General features: G+C 38.3%; 1 protein-coding gene across 2 annotated transcripts; it reads right to left on the minus strand.

The window, feature by feature from the left end:
* Positions 1 to 183: 183 nt before the first annotated feature.
* emilin2a (elastin microfibril interfacer 2a) lies at positions 184 to 16,096 on the minus strand. Of its 2 annotated transcripts, XM_077229824.1 has the most exons (9): positions 15,773 to 16,096; positions 15,190 to 15,315; positions 13,368 to 13,561; positions 9,050 to 10,951; positions 2,396 to 2,767; positions 2,254 to 2,307; positions 2,104 to 2,154; positions 1,335 to 1,472; positions 184 to 1,153 (listed from the first exon to the last, which is right to left on the minus strand). In XM_077229824.1, exons 1-9 carry the CDS (start codon positions 15,907 to 15,909, stop codon positions 825 to 827), a joined length of 3,303 nt encoding a protein of 1,100 aa, XP_077085939.1. In that variant the 5' UTR covers positions 15,910 to 16,096; the 3' UTR covers positions 184 to 824. The 2 variants fall into 2 exon arrangements, with proteins under 2 accessions (XP_077085939.1, XP_077085928.1); XM_077229813.1 differs by lacking the exon at positions 15,190 to 15,315 and having other exon boundaries at positions 15,773 to 16,045.
* Between the last annotated feature and the right edge of the window lie 310 nt (positions 16,097 to 16,406).

Consider the following 16,406-nt stretch of genomic DNA (forward strand, 5'->3'; position numbering starts at 1 on the left):
CGACAGATCAGTTTTTAATGTGTGAATGTGACTTTTTGAAGTAAAAAAAAAATCAATTCTCACCCAAAGTACATTTTGTTACACTGGATTGCAGCTATGCATATATTTTTTTTGATCATCTTTTGGAATGAAAAAAAAAACTTATCCCATACCCTTAAAATAACATTCACAAGCCCTTCAATCTGGGTATTTTATTTTTATTTTATAGATAAAAATATTTGCTGTAAAAGTGATTTTCAAACTGAACAATTGAACCATTTTTAAAAGGATAAAAAAGTATGCATTTGTTAATTTAATGTTGAAAAATATATATATAAACCTGCTTTTACATTTATAGATATTTTTTAAGATCACAATTTTACAAGAAACTATATAGATTGTTGCAAATATATGGATTACTAGAGCTAATGGTATGCTCCGTTTCTTTGGCAACAAACTTGGTGCATTGCTGATTGATATTTTAACACCTCAAACACACTCAACCTTTAAAATTCTAAGTAACACAACTCAATCTTGTGTTTCTGATAAATAACCAAAACTATTGCGTAGTTTTAAGGTGTGGTCACATGTACAATTTTTCTGCAAATTTTTCGCAGGCCAAATCCAGTCATTTCAATAGGAATTCATGTGATTGGGAATTTGACTTGAGGGCGAAAGATTTCCCCATGCAGGTTTCACAAATATGTTCAATTTGGTCACGCCAATTCGCCTCCTTGAAAATGTTGCCGAAATTTTGCTAATGAGACTACATCTTTACACACGAGGCAGCATTCTGAATGGTTCAATTTGTGTTAGTCACATTAGTAGCCCTCTCAGTGACGGGGTTATCTCTTTGCTTGCGGGGAGTAGAGGAATATAGCACTGAAGGTAGAGAGGATCTCTCTAGATTCGGAGATCGCTAGCTTCCCAGCGGTGCGGACCAAGGCCACGGTGTCACCTCGCTGGAGAGGGAGGATGAGGCTGAAGGACGCAGACCCCCCACACGCGCACTGATCTGGGGTCAGCCGCTGATGGCCACTCCAGTAACCCGCTGTGTCCAACTTCTGCACGCTGCGATTGGACACCGAGAGCACAGCTTCTGCATGCTCGCCCTGCGGAGCTGTTAGAACGGCAGTCACCAAATAACGGCCGTCGATGGGAACCGCGAAGATCCCTACAGAAGGGAAGGTGACACTTCAGCGGCTGAATAGGATATAGTTTTTACACTGAAAGCCCATACGGGGAAACCTCTAAAAACTATCAAAAATGTATTCTTGAGGTAAAACCAGTTAGGAAACACTCAACTTTTATCTAAACATGTTTATGTCAAATAGAGTTTGAGGGTTTGTGTTTACCTGTCTGAGGGTTATAGTGTCCACCATCATTGACTAGCACCCTATTAAAGCGGATGATACCAAAGTCCCCTGAGAAAGTTTGCCGTGTAAGGCCAGCAGAGAAAGAAAATGGGTCCGTCAAGGAGTTATGCTGTGACACTATTGGGAAGAAGATACATGCATGAGAGATGTTTCGGGTTAGACATTCTGATCATGACAAATACATTTTGATCTTTACAAGCAGAGTCCAAAATCAACTTTGACATACCTGCCAATGGTGAGTCAGAGAAATTTTTCACTTGCAATGAAACCAAAAAAATCTTAAGCAGTTTGTATCTTATTATATTTTATTATTTTGTATACTATTATAGTATTTATTAATATTTTGAATTTTATATTGTACTTTTTTATTTAAATTTTGTGCTTTTGTCATTTTATTATATTTCTATTTATATATATTTAGCTTTTATTTCACTAGATTTCAGATGTAGTTATTAGTACTTAAGCTTAAACGTACTTTATTTCAGTTTGTTTTGTTTATATTTTATTTCAGATATACTTCAATTAACAAAACAATTGTTAATATTTTTAGTTATCAACAACAACACTGGCTTTTACTTCAATTTATTTTACTTACCTAACTGATAAATTCATTGTGTTTTAAGCATAAATCAAATACACAAAGGACCCTGTTCACAAGTTACGAAATTGTAAATAGCTGGAATATTTCAAAATCCTTTTTTATTACAACATAATCTGATAACTATTTTATTGTATTATAACTTGTTACCTGGAGTAGCAATGGGTCTTTGATATGCATGACTCCACGGAACATGGGCAACTGTAATGAGAATTAATACTCATAATTATGTAAATTATAGCAATTGTTTCACCTAAAATATGTTATAAAGCAAACATTGAAAGGAAAGAAAAAATATACCTGACGAAATAGGTTGTTTGGTATCATATGAGACAGGATTGACAGGAGCATAACCTACGGGAAGAGGGAGAAAAACAACTTAACTTTGTGATGCTTCAAGCATGAGCTTCCAAACATTTCTATTATTAATTCTACTTCATACCTGGAGCACCAGCAAATCCATTCACAGGTGTTTTTGAGTCCCCTGAGCTCTGATCCCGTCTGACCGTGACCCTGCGCACATACCCAGGTGGGCCAGCTTGCCCCGTGACCACCACTGGCTGGTGTACGGCAGGTTGGTGGGGTTGCACGGGATGGATGGGATGCCTGGGGTTGCCGGGTGGCTGAAGGAAGTAGGGCTGGTGTGGGACGTATGGTTGGCGCACATGGGGTCGGCCAGTGGGGACTGGCACTGTTCTGTGGGGTATGATCAATGGTATGTGGATATGAGGAACATTTGGTCTCATGGGTTGTGTTGGAGCTCTAGTGTCAGGGAGTGGGACAGACACAGGTCTCGCTTGTCGAACAGGCAGTCCTGTGAGAAAAATAAAATAGAGATTTAGGATAATAGACCCAATTGACCATTAAATAAACAGGTCAATAACATACACTACCCATTAAGGGTCTGTAAAATTTTGGAATATTATTACAATTTAAAATATATTTTTTATTAAAATAAATTTTATTTGTGAAAAGAATTGTCAACGACACTGGAAAAAAATGTTTTGAAAAATATTTAGGAGAGTTGCAAGAACACAAGAAATGTGCTCTTTGTATTCATGTATTCATTTATATGGTTTTGAAAAATGTAAAATTTGATGGTTGTTTGTGTGTTTGCGTGTGCGTGCATGTGTTAATGAGGTTAATGTTTTTTCTTCATTTATGGACACTGGACGGATGTACAGCTCTTACATTTTTACTTTATACCCTCTAAAATGTCAATATAATTTTTCATTGAGTAATTTAAAACATCATTATAGAAGATGTGTAAGTCATTGTACTATACAGGTGCTGGTCATATAATTAGAATATCATCAAAAAGTTGATTTATTTCAGTAATTCCATTCAAAAAGTGAAACTTGGATATTATATTCATTCATTACACACATGCTGATATATTTCAAATGTTTATTTCATTTAATTGTGATGATTAAAACTGACAACTAATGAAAATCCCAAATTCGGTATCTCCGAAAATTAGAATATTGCTTAAGACCAATACAAAAAAAGGATTTTTAGAAATGTTGGCCAACTGAAAAGTATGAACATGAAAATTATGAGCATGTACAGCACTCAATACTTAGTTGGGGCTCCTTTTGCCTGAATTACTGCAGCAATGCAGCGTGGCCTGGAGTCGATCAGTCTGTGGCATTGCTCAGGTATTATGAGAGCCCAGGTTGCTCTGATAGTGGCCTTCAGCTCTTCTGCATTGTTGGGTCTGGGGTATCGCATCTTCCTCTTCACAATACCCCATCGATTTTCCATAGGGTTAAGGTCAGGCGAGTTTGCTGGCCAATTAAGAACAGGGATACCATGGTCCATAAACCAGGTACTGGTAGCTTTGGCACTGTGTGCAGGTGCCAAGTCCTTTTGGAAAATGAAATCTGCATCTCCATAAAGTTGGTCAGCAGCAGGAAGCATGAAGTGCTCTAAAACTTCCTGGTAGACGGCTGCGTCGACCTTGGACCTCAGAAAACACAGTGGACCAACACCAAAAGATGACATGGCACCCCAAACCATCACTGACTGTGGAAACTTTACACTGGACTTCAAGCAACGTGGATTCTGTGCCTCTCCTCTCTTTCTCCAGACTCTGGGGCCTTGATTTCCAAAGGAAATGCAAAATTTACTTTCATCAGAGAACATAACTTTTGACCACTCAGCAGCAGTCTAGTCCTTTTTGTCTTTAGCCCAGGCTAGACGCTTCTGACGCTGTGTCTTGTTCAAGAGTGGCTTGACACAAGGAATGCGACAGCTGAAACCCATGTCTTGCATACGTCTGTGTGTGGTGGTTCTTGAAGCACTGACTCCAGCTGCAGTCCACTCTTTGTGAATCTCCCCCACATTTTTGAATGGGTTTTGTTCCACAATACTCTCCAGTGTGCGGTTATCCCTATTGCTTGTACACTTTTTTCTACCACATCTTTCCCTTCCCTTCGCCTCTCTATTAATGTGCTTGGACACAGATCTCTGTGAACAGCCAGCCTCTTTAGCAATGACCTTTTGTGTCTTGCCCTCCTTGTGCAAGATGTCAATGGTCGTCTTTTGGACAGCTGTCAAGTCAGCAGTCTTCCCCATGATTGTGTAGCCTACAGAACTAGACTGAGAGACAATTTAAAGGCCTTTGAAGGTGTTTTGAGTTAATTAGCGTTAGTCTGATTAGAGTGTGGCACTAGGTGTCTTCAATATTGAACCTTTTCACAATATTCTAATTTTCTGAGATACTGATTTTGAGGTTTTCATTAGTTGTCAGTTATAATGATCAAAATTAAAAGGAATGAACACTTGAAATATATCAGTCTGTGTGTAATGAATGAATATAATATCTAAGTTTCACTTTTTGAATGGAATTACTGAAATAAATCAACTTTTTGATGATATTCTAATTATATGACCAGCACCTGTATATGTGAATTGCATTTTGAATGTGTTTTTGATAAATTAATCAATTAAAGGGAGATTTCACCCAAAAATGAAAATTCTGTTATTTACTCAAAGCCACGTCTTCTTAAATCTATATGACTTACTTTATTCTGTGGAACACAAAATAAAATATTTTGAAGAATGCTGGTAAATATTTTAGGTCACTACTGACTTCGTTTGTATCGAGAGAGAGAAAAAAACATGAAAAAAAAAACCATCACAATATAGGCAAATTATCTTCTTTTGTGTTCCACAGAAAAAAAGTCATACAGTTTGGGAATGACATGAGGGTGGGTAAATGATGACAGAATTTTCATTTCTGAGTTAACTGTCCATTTATTAGATTAGCAGGACATCACTGACCAAAACACAAAATATAGCCTAACGTTATAAGAATGCCAGCTTGCTAAAAGCATCTATAAAGCATTTTAATGGCGTTGAACACATATTGTAAAAGCTGTTAACCTTTGATTTTACTAATATTTCAGCCAAAGTACTTTTGCCAATGCTTGTAAATAAAACACCACAGAGAGCTTTAAATGTTCAATTCAAGTGTTTTTGAACATCACACATCGGTTATAAAGGCTTTTGGTTATGCAGTCCTGTCAGCTTGGAGTCTAATGAGGGAGGAAATCTTTTTTTTTTTTTTTTAGCTTACACTTACAGTCCTCAAGATCTTGCACTTCTCTCACTCTTTTCCAAAAATCCACTGTCAGTGGGTTACAAGCTTTTCTACAGTGATGTGAGAAAACAACTTTCCTGTCCTACCAGATGCTGCTGTCTAAATTGAGAAGTGTAATGCGTCATTCCTGACATTAGGGTCTATTTGGACTCCGGATTCTATTGGCTGTAGTAGGAAGTGATTCAAAAGAGGAACGGAGCTTGAGTCCCATGGGTTCACTTCAAAGCTAATCAACTCATACTGGCAAAATGGACACAGCTAAAATCCTGCGTCAGTGCCGTTTGTCTGCATTTAAGATGCTGCCAAATATCGGATTTCACACAAACGCATTCCCACCCATATACATTAAATATCCCAAGGGATAATATGCATCTATCTGTGGGTTTCCCAGAAGCCTGTTTGGCAGTCTGAGCAAATAACAGACTCATCACACGCATAATGCCTCACGGCAGCAAGACAAACACATGCTTCAGTGTAAATCAGGGAGATGCTGATTTTAAATACTGGATGCAGGGACTCATAGCTGTGGGTTTAATGAGTCAAAAGCACTCAAATGAAATTAAGGATTCACCACCCTGTGATGTGGAGAGCCTTATTTAAAAACATATTTAGATGATGAATGGAAGATCTGAATGATCTTTCTGTTGACAGTTTTGGGTTTGGAAGGAAAAAAGCTCATCGGGGTGTGGTGATTTTGTGCATGGATACATGAAGTGAAACAACTAAGGGCCCGTTCAAACAGAATGTGTTTTGGCAGATATTGGCAGCAGTGGAACGAAAAAAAAGCGCATGGTCTAGAGATGCGTTTTTTAAAAGTTGAACTTCTTTTAACTTGTGCGCCACGTTTTTAGAATGCCGTGTCAAGCACAAGACGCTGTTAAAGACGTGGAACGTGAGCACAATGCTCAAACACGTCCGCCTAGTGCGTTTACATTGAAAATCAATGGAAAAGTAGCGCAGTGAAATGGAAAACCACATTCTGTGTGAACTGTACCCTGCTGTAATGATCAGACCTTTTGGCTGAGAACTTCCACATTGGTTTCTGTAGAACCAGAGGGACTTTAATGGGAACACAAATGGGAACACCTTCAAGTTTGGCACATAAAAGTCTGTTTATGACTTCACACAATGTTACATAACGTAAACCAAGAGTATAAACACATTCAGTGAGAGCAGGAAAGACTTTCCCTGACATCCTCTTGACATAGAGATATTAATCAGCAGGAAGAGAGAGACAGGAACGAGGACACGGCTGATAAGAGTGTGGGGAGGAGGGGACACTATTCAAAGTTAATATCCATTTTTGGGGGGATTCAGTAGAATGCTAAACAACATCATTACCTAACAAATGTTTCCACAGTACATGGAAAGGTTCAAGATGTATTCAAGAACTAAAATTAAGTCATTGTTTCCAAAGCAAACAGTGAGGAGTTTTCTGAACATGCCTGATTCGCGGCCAGAAAAATGAATCATCATTAGTTGAGGGTGTTTTCTATGCATCCCTCAAAAACATTTCCCAGGTTTAATTGATGCCCTGAACCATGAAGAAGAAACTAATGAAAAATCAATGAAGAGCCATTAGAGTAAATTACAAGAAACTGAGCTTGGTCGCTTTGTCACAGACACACAGCTGGATGGGCCGTTCCAGTATTGTGCAATATGCCTCTGCCATGATCACCGGCCAAAGAGTTTGAGTAATGCTGAAGCTATTCAGGGATAAGGGCTATTGTGTTTCTGACTTGATAGTTTTAACTGTATCATGTCCCACAACTACGGATGGGAATCAAGAAAGATTCAATGGATTCCTTTTGACGATTCCAGATCCATTACTGAATATTTTTAGAACTTATAAGGAAATGGAATTGAATTGCCAAATTATGAATTAATGTCAATAACAGATAAATGTATTGTTTTAAATTGAAATTTTTTGCAAAGTCTATTTAGAGACAATATGCATGATATGACTGCAGCCCAATAATTAGCCTAAATATTATGCTATATATTACACCACAATACTAAACACACAATGTGATCTTACATATCTCAATGTTTTTTTTTTCACCGACAAAACTAAAGTGCATCTTTAACTAGACGTTGTCAAATGAACAACCAGTCAGAAACAAGAGATTTAAGAATCACAGTTCAGCTGCAGGTGTCTAATTCATTAAAAAGAACCGGCTCATAAGAGTCAATGTTTCGGCAGTCTGCACTGGTCGCGCTCTGTGCTTTTGATTCGCTAAAAAGAACCAGCTCATAGGAGTTAAATGTTTGGGAATCAAGCCACATTGGTTGTACTGTCTCTTCCGCACTATAGATTCAGTAGCGCTGTTGCTGCGGAGCTGAATAAATAGTGCAGGAAACTCTATCAGAGCATTTTACAACAGTCTTCCGACCACAGTGGATTTAGCTTTTTAAATGGCTGCAACACTTTTTTTAGGTTAAAGGACAAATTTATTGAGTATTAACACTGCATAAGTGCCCTTACATTTAAATATATACAGATCTTTGACAATGGGCCCATCAACACAGTCTGTCTGCTGTTTAGCCAGAGCACTTGGGAAAACGGCTTTTGTTTCTGAAAGAGACAGACCTCCACCCTTATCGGGAATGATGACATCACCCTTTGACGGGAGTTTAAGAGAATGTATGTTCTCTAGTGACATCACAGTCATCCCATAGCTGAACATCTGCAGAGGGGTGTGGGAATTCATCACCTCCTGAGGCCCACACATTGACTTTGCAGCTTAATGAGTAACAGATCCGCCTGCAACTGAACTCGCCAGTTCTAAATGTTTTGGGCGGAGAAAGCTGGGCATGACTAAAAGATATTTGAAGACCCCACAACTTCTCCACTCATAAAGACCACTGAACACTGAAGACCAATGTTTCTGTGATGCTAAATACATACAACATAGCTCACAGTATGTTCATATATATATATATATATATATATATATATATATATATATATATTGCATCGCTTAAAATGTACTGATCAAAGTAAAGTGAGTTAAACATTTCAGCAATTCAGTTAATAAATAATAAATCATTTATGCTTTCAAAAGGCACGTAATGTTGTTAAAAAACGAAAACTATGATTGATCAAGTTACATAAAGATCACATACTAATGATTTGTGAAAATAAAAAGCAAAAGGATCCATTCCAACATGCTTCATACAAAGGCCACAGGAAACCTTTTCTGGCCCCCTGCCTCTCAAGAGCTTGGGGGCAAACAGGTTATTGTATATGAATCCCCTTATTGGTTCAGTATGGAGAAAGGTTCCACTGCAAAACATAGCATGCCATAGACTCCAAACTGTTAGATTAATGGAAATACCACATTTGTTACCAAATCCCAATATATGACGCCACAAAAATGGATAGTTTTAAGTTGGAAAACTTCAGTTTCCATTTTACAACACTAACCGGTTTAAAACATAAAACAGGTTTCTCTGGCTTCCTCATTCTGCCTTTAACATCTGAAAGCTTACCTTGTTCTTTACTTGTATGGTCCTTAAGGATCTGCTTAGCCATTCCTGCTAGCTGGCTCTGAAAATTCAGAAGGGAGCTCTGAAGGGCTGTGATCTCTCCTGAATGACTGCCCAGAGTGCGGTTAATCTGTGCCACCTTCTTCTTCAATTCCCCTGAAAGGTCCTGGATATTGTTTGTTCCACTGTCAAGCCTTCCACAGATCTTCTCCAGAGCCGTCACCCTGTTATCCACAGCCGACACACTCTCAGCTACTCCAGCTGTGTTGAACTTACACACGCTCAACTCTGTAGTCACATGAGCGTTCAGTGCATCCACTTTGTCGTTTAGCTCCTCGATCTGGTTGTTGGTTGGTTTGCCAGTTTCTACCCAGAGAGAAGGACCGCTTACCTGTCCTGGCTGGCAACAAGTAGAGTTCAAATTGTAAAGGTCTTGGCTAAATTTGCTAATTGTGTCTCCCAATCCTGTTATAGCTCCAGTCAAGCCATTAACGTTGTCAGTCAAAGCATTTAGTCTTTTGCGGGTGTCCTGCATATGTGCATTGATGAATTGTTTTTCAGGTGACATCCTGATAGTATCCTCTAATGCATGAATCTTTGCTCCGCTGTTCACAAAATCAGAACGTAAAACATTCAGATCATGTCTCAAGACCTTTACAAGACTATCCAGACCTTCTGGCTTTTGGGAATCAGTAGGTAGGTTGGTTTTGCAGTCGGTTGAGCATATCTGCTCAAATGCATTAAACTTGTCCTCCAATCCCTGTATAAGGTGTCTGTTAGCGTTAACCTGAGTTTGCATTGCATCATCAGAATCGATGGACATCCCCGGGAAGGAGTTGTTCCTCATCTCGATCAACATGGAAGTGAACTGATCCTGCATAGCATTGAGTTTCTGGTCCAGAAGTTGATGTAGCATAGTTACTTCATCCATAATTTCCTTGGTAAGTTTTTCATCCACATAGAAGCAATAAGTCTCTGCATTCCTCTCAGTGACGTTCATCCTGTCCTCCAGGTCCTCAATAAGTGAACCAAGCATGTCTTCCATCTTTATCGAGGACAGATGCTCTAGCTCATTGTCTACTCTGGCGTTCAGGACACGATGGGCCTCTGCCACTCGGACAAGTTCTTTCCTCAAGTCATAGTAGTCACTATCGGTGTTTCCAATGGCTGTTTGACTGTTTGCGCGCATTAGACCATCTGACATGGACAAATCCAATCTGAGCTCACGGATCTCCTTTCGAAGCTCAGCTTCCTTGTTGTGCACTAGATCTGTGAGGCTTAAATAGCCGCTTTCCTTTCCTTCTCCAGATGCTTTTTGAACAGATTGAATCTTTTCATCACACGTATTTTTCAGCTTAGCCATCTCGTCTTCCATGTTTACAACAATCTCTTTCTTGAGCTTCTCAAATTTCTCATCAATATAAGTCTGTAGGATGTCCATATCTTGAGCAGCAGCACTTGTGACTGGTAGGCCTTGAGAGGTACTTTCCATAAGCATTCGGATCTGCCCGTCATGCCCCGTCACTGTTCCCCTCAGTTCCTCAAGAGCTTCGTCTTTGCTTTTGAGAGCATCTGTCATATCGTTGAGCTTGGCCAACACCGTCTCGATTTCTCTTTCTCCATGGGTGTGGCCTCTCATGGTCTGGTGGCCATCTAGATGCACCACACTCTCCTCCGTGCCTCCCGTTCTTGCGCTGTCAGGTGAAGTCCTGTCATTGAGGAGGGTAATGAGCATCTTGCTGGTGTCCTCCTGTAAGTCTGTCCGCAGGTTCTCAGCCATACCTGTCATGGCTGCTTGAAGATCCAGTACAGTCTGAGAGAGACGCTGCACTTCTTCCTCCAACATGCGTGTTTTGTCAGCTCCTCGTCTGATATCATATTGTCCGGTTTCTCGACGTTCTGACCCTGTGATAACAAAAATAAAATAAAAATTAAGGCATTAACAGACAATAATCATTGAATATATATATATTTAGAATTTATATATTTAACATAAATAGTTCATACAGCATTATTTTCAGCATTATTTTTTTTGTAAATAGTAGTCATCTGTAAATATTTTTATTTTTTTCCACTGGTTTTTCTCGAAGTGATAATCACTTCACATCACTTTGATAGTGTAAAGGGCTTTTTACACTTGAAATAGTAAACACTGGGTCATTCTAAACCCCGGGTAAAATGAATCCTGGGTTATCTTGCTTCACGTTTCACACTGCTCATAATTTACCCAGGGTTAACAGTTAATACTGGGTATTCATAAACTGATGTTTCACATTGTACTGTACATTCCTTATGTACGTTCTTATTTGCATATTTACGGGGTAAGTGTCAATGATTGGAGGAACGCAGCACACAACCTGTTTACATAAAAGCTCTAGGATTGCGCGGCCTCATATTGCCGACTGTACTATCGAGTTTATGGTTTATACTGAATGGATACTTCGGACTATAAAGGTAAGAATGAAACGGTCTCCTATTCACTCAAATTGTCAGCAATTGATATTTTCTTATCTCAAACGCTGAATTTACTGTTCATATACAATGTGCAGTGTTTCCGTGACTTTAAAAAGCACGCAAATATGTATGCTATTGGTTGTCTGTTGCTAAGCGTCTAGCTTTAACATTCTCGTTTCACACTGTACAAGTTTAACACCGCAAAAACCCTGCTTATAAATGACAAGTGTGAAACATTCCTTTACCCGGGGTTAAAAGCGGTGATAAGAACGACGATAACCCAGGGTTAAGTGCAGTGTCAAAAGCCCTTAAATGTGGTCTGATGTTGCATGATCACAAAACAGCAAAGTACATTCTGATTTAGATGATTGTTTACTCTTTTTTCTATTGCTGGTTTGAGTGGCAAACACACATTTGTTTAGTGTTCAAAAAACTCACTTATGGTAAAGAGTTCATTCAGTCGTGTTTGATAATCAATTTGTATGTAATAGGGTACAGTAGGCTACATGGCGAATTTTCTTGAGGAAAAAATTGCCTCAATCAATGCTGTAAAATATACAGGGAACCCCAGTTAGTAGGCTATATTTCAATAATATTAAGGGTTAAAATTAACCAATTTTTATAGGCTACTTGCATTTAAATTATGCATAAGGAAGTTTTTATAAAAATAATGTTATAATTTTGAATGGCATAATTATGTTTCTACTCGTTTTTTTAAAAACTATCATAAAAATGGGTTTATTCAAACATACATTAAATACTGAAGAACATGTTAAGTAAAAATACAATGAATAAGCAATATAGCTTGCATATATTTAGCAAAATGCTCCTCTCTAGAGTTCATTTTTCTAGACTAACTGACTAAAAAGTTGATGGTCATTAAATGGATTTTCAGAGGTTAGCATTACGTGAAATTGTTTACACGCTGTTTGGAGCGATTGGAGAGAACACTGATGGAGCAATTACATGCGACATGAAATGGATTTTGTAAGTTGTACTGTATCTTTCGATATTTTGTTTAGTGTATTTATATCAGGACAATGTGCAGTTACATTAAAAAGATGGCTGCACCAGATTTAGCACTATGCTAATTTCCATCCGTAGTCCTACACAATTACATGACAAAAATAAAATTACATGACAAAGACAATTAACATATAAAAGTTATATAACAAAAACAGTTAATACAATATAAAAAGGCAACTTACTAAGGCAACTTACCATCAGATGGTACCCACAAGGGTGTCATCTGATCGCCAAAATACCCGTCTGGTGCTTTTAGTGTGAACAAGACTGGTGATCTAAAAGCCAGTCCTTAACTGTCCGTGAGAAGCTGCGAAAATCTGCATTGTTCTTTAGATTGTCTGGAAGCCCATTCCATTGTTTGATGGCTTTATAGGAAAAGGCTGATTGAGAGAAGACAGACTTTCTTTTGGGAACATTGCAATCACCCCTGGATACAGACCTCAACGCTCTGTTCGTTAGTTCAGAGCGTAACTGTACATATGTTTTTAAAGGGGGTGGGGCAGCATCATTAAGGATTTTATGAACCAACCGGATATCAGAATACCTGATCAGGTTGTCAAAACTTAATATACTGTACTTTTCAAGTATATTGCAGTGATGGTACCGCCGAGGCTTTTTATCAAGGATTTTCAAAGCCTGATTATGTAATGATCTGTAATGATCATATACCTTATGATGTTCGTTCATGATTATTTCCTGCTGTAACTTAAGTAAAAGAGGGATGATCTGTTCAAAACCAGCGTAAAAAAACAGTCCAATTGCTATTTGAAACCCGCCCAATCACTGCCAAAATGTGCCCAATCCAAATTGTACAAATTCCATACTTTTTCAAACAACGTACTTTGTGCAGGTCGAGTTTGTCCATGCTGTGGCTGTGGGTGTTGTGGGTATGATTGTGGATATTCTGTCTGTCTGTTTGGAGAGCCTTTCACTTCTCTGCAGTCTGGGCCCTGGTATCCCGGGCAGCACCTCCATTCTAACTCAGTCACAGTCTTGTATGCAATCTTGTAAGTCGGCCGAAACCGAGTACGGTGTCTAAAAAAAACAAAAAATAACATGATTAGAATGACATGAAATTACATATTTTTGAATACAAAATATTTGACTCCACAATCTTATTTTAAAAAAATGACTTGATCAAACCATCTTTTACAAGGCTTAAGCTACTTATTTCTACTACTTTGTTTGAACCGTGAGTAATGGACCATGAAGCATTGCCCCCATTACAGGATAAAAGCAAAGGTAAAGGCAAGCCTTAACTTGCGCAGACGGAGGGATTAATAAGAAGATTCTTCTGGCCTAGTCTGTTCAGCTTCACTTAATGATGTTGATCTTGTTCTGATGGATAATGCTGCAATTAGAAGTGCCATCATTCTAGTTCTTATGCCACAACAATGTTGAGCCAAACAACTAAATTCACAGTTGCTTCAAATGACAGCAAAAGAGCCCTTGGTGAAATGCTTCTATAGTGCAAAAGTGAATATTCAGACAACGCCATAAATGTCAGCCTTGAATTCCTTACATGACCGCAAATATGACCTCAATTTTTCATATTAAAGATAATGAAATCAACATTAATCACTGAATTATTAAATAGGCTAGCTGCCTTAAATATAGCTTTGATTATCTGTATATGTCAAAATTCCATTGCAATTATTTCAACGTAGTGTACAGTTTAATGCATATACTATAATACCTCACAGTCTCAACATATTCAGTTAATCAAATACTTGTCTGACCCAAAGGGCTTTTAAAGCAAACAACAGCTTGCATGATTTCTTATGGCAGTAGTGGGGCAGCAGGAATGAAATTCAGTTTGTGAATACTGCCAGTAACATTTTCTAAAAAAAAACATCACAATTCTGTCATAACAATTATAGACTATGACTTTCAATTGAATAAGTAAATGTCTTTAATGTACCCTAATCTAAATGTTTACTACATATTAAGCAAAACTGACCACTTGTCAGAGCTATATATAACAAAAAGTTATATATAGCAGCACTACTATTTATATAAAGCCAACAAACTGTGAACAGCTTGTGTACATCTTGGACCTCACTCTTGGTGTTGACATAGAATTTTCACAATTTTCAAAACATAAAACACAAAGGTAATTCAAAAAAAAAAAACACCAGTTTGCTCCAAGAGTGCTGAGGCTACTTTGTATTGATCACTGATACATTTTACTGACTGTATCACTCCGCTTTTGTTTACGTCAATCCAGACTAGAGTATGTGAGCTGTGTGGAAAAGCGTTTCTAACAAAATCGGAGCATGTGTTTTCTGAAAGAAAAAAATGTGTTCTGGAAAATCCAGAATGATTACAGAACGGAATGATGAAGGGCGGGGAAATCTCTGTCACTCCGTTCCACTCACACTGCTCCAGAACAGAACACTTCTCGGTGTTTGCGTTGCAAATATTTTACCAAAACTGATGTGTAAAAGTTATTGAATATTAACAATTTGTTTATGTTTCTTGTTTATGTGGTAAAAGCAAAAATCACACTCACAAAATGGTCGTCCATAACCACTCCTGTGTAGGCTATGTGTAACTGGCGTTAGCATGAATCATGGATTTGGTGTCTTTGAGTCCATAAGGAGCATGAGAACTACCTAACATCAATACTTCCACATGCCCCTCCCGGTCTCTCGAGTACTTACATCATTTGTGGCTCACAGTCAGGCTGATGCTCGGGACACTCCGCGCGTTCAGGTTCAACGTGACTTTCCACGCTGCCTTGAACTGCGCAGCTTATGTTCTTTTGGACAATAAAGGCGCACCAGTTTCTGTACAAGAAACAGATGTAAAAAAAGAGAGAGAGAGAGAGACCAGAATAAGCATAGTTTGAGTTGGTTATTTTTGTTGTTGCAGAGCAAAAACAAACTCGTGTATTTTTTTCATTTCCAAATTGTATTAGTAGCCTACCGAATGAGACAAAAAATGGTGTAAAGTGAAAATGATCTTAAAATGATCTTCTTTCAAAATGAAAGCAAATGTTTTAAACACCCTGAAAAAAAACGAGAAGAGGAATATGTTCAATAAATCGATTGACCTCAAGTTTACTTAAGCCTGTTGCTTTAGCGATTACACACAACCAAATATGCATTAAACGTCACCCCAGGAGATTGTTGTGGGTTAAATAATTTGTACATCATGAGATACATAACATCATAGGCTACCGCCTAAACACATTGTCATTGAAGATCCGCTGTTAACGTTCGTATAATTTCTTGAACAACTTACTTATTTCTGTGCCTGTGAACAGCTCCTGAATATGCGTTGCCTTGGAACAGACTTGACGGATATCCATGAGTGAGAGAAAAGCTTATAATAAATAAAACTGATAACTGTAAACTAGGGAAAGGTGGCTGGCAATTCATTGTCTAAAATCAAAACAGTCCAAAACCTGCACAGTGTCAGCGTTAGAAAGGTTGAGCAGCGTTTCAGGCTTTGGAGACCAGAGAATAGAGCGCGTTCAACTTACTGCTAAGTTTGACAAAGTTCGAAGAAGTCAGAAAAATTGAAGGTGGACTCTAGTCTGCAGGGGTTCAACCCGCCGCCTATCTGAAAGAAGGGGGTGGCGGATGGGGGTAGGGAAAGTCATCGGGAAAAAAACAAAAAACAATAGCGCCCCTGCATACCCCACCAAGCGTGTTTTAAAAGAACACATCTGCTCAATTGAAAACATCTGCCTTTATCTCTGTTACAGGAAACTATTTGGTGATCGTGTAAACGCAAAGCTTTTCATAAACAGTGAATAAAAAACAGAAATGCTCCGATTTGTTTTACACAGAGTTGCAAAAACATGACACTTTTAACCCCATTGCTATTTGTGCTTATCAGATCCTATTCTTGCTTGTATTGGGTAGCCTATATA

The sequence above is a fragment of the Siphateles boraxobius genome, unplaced genomic scaffold (genome assembly GCF_051911475.1).
Source record: "Siphateles boraxobius isolate OS27281-9 unplaced genomic scaffold, OSU_SipBor_1 1, whole genome shotgun sequence".
Lineage (NCBI taxonomy): Eukaryota > Metazoa > Chordata > Actinopteri > Cypriniformes > Leuciscidae > Siphateles > Siphateles boraxobius.

Coding starts and splice junctions, on each gene's coding strand:
- emilin2a (XM_077229824.1), bottom strand. CDS start 15,909: ATGAATTGCCAGCCACCTTTCCCTAGTTTACAGTTATCAGTTTTATTT. Junction 2,768..9,049: donor CCATACAAGTAAAGAACAAG/GTAAGCTTTCAG, acceptor TTTTTCTCACAG/GACTGCCTGTTCGACAAGCG. Junction 2,308..2,395: donor TGGATTTGCTGGTGCTCCAG/GTATGAAGTAGA, acceptor CTCTTCCCGTAG/GTTATGCTCCTGTCAATCCT.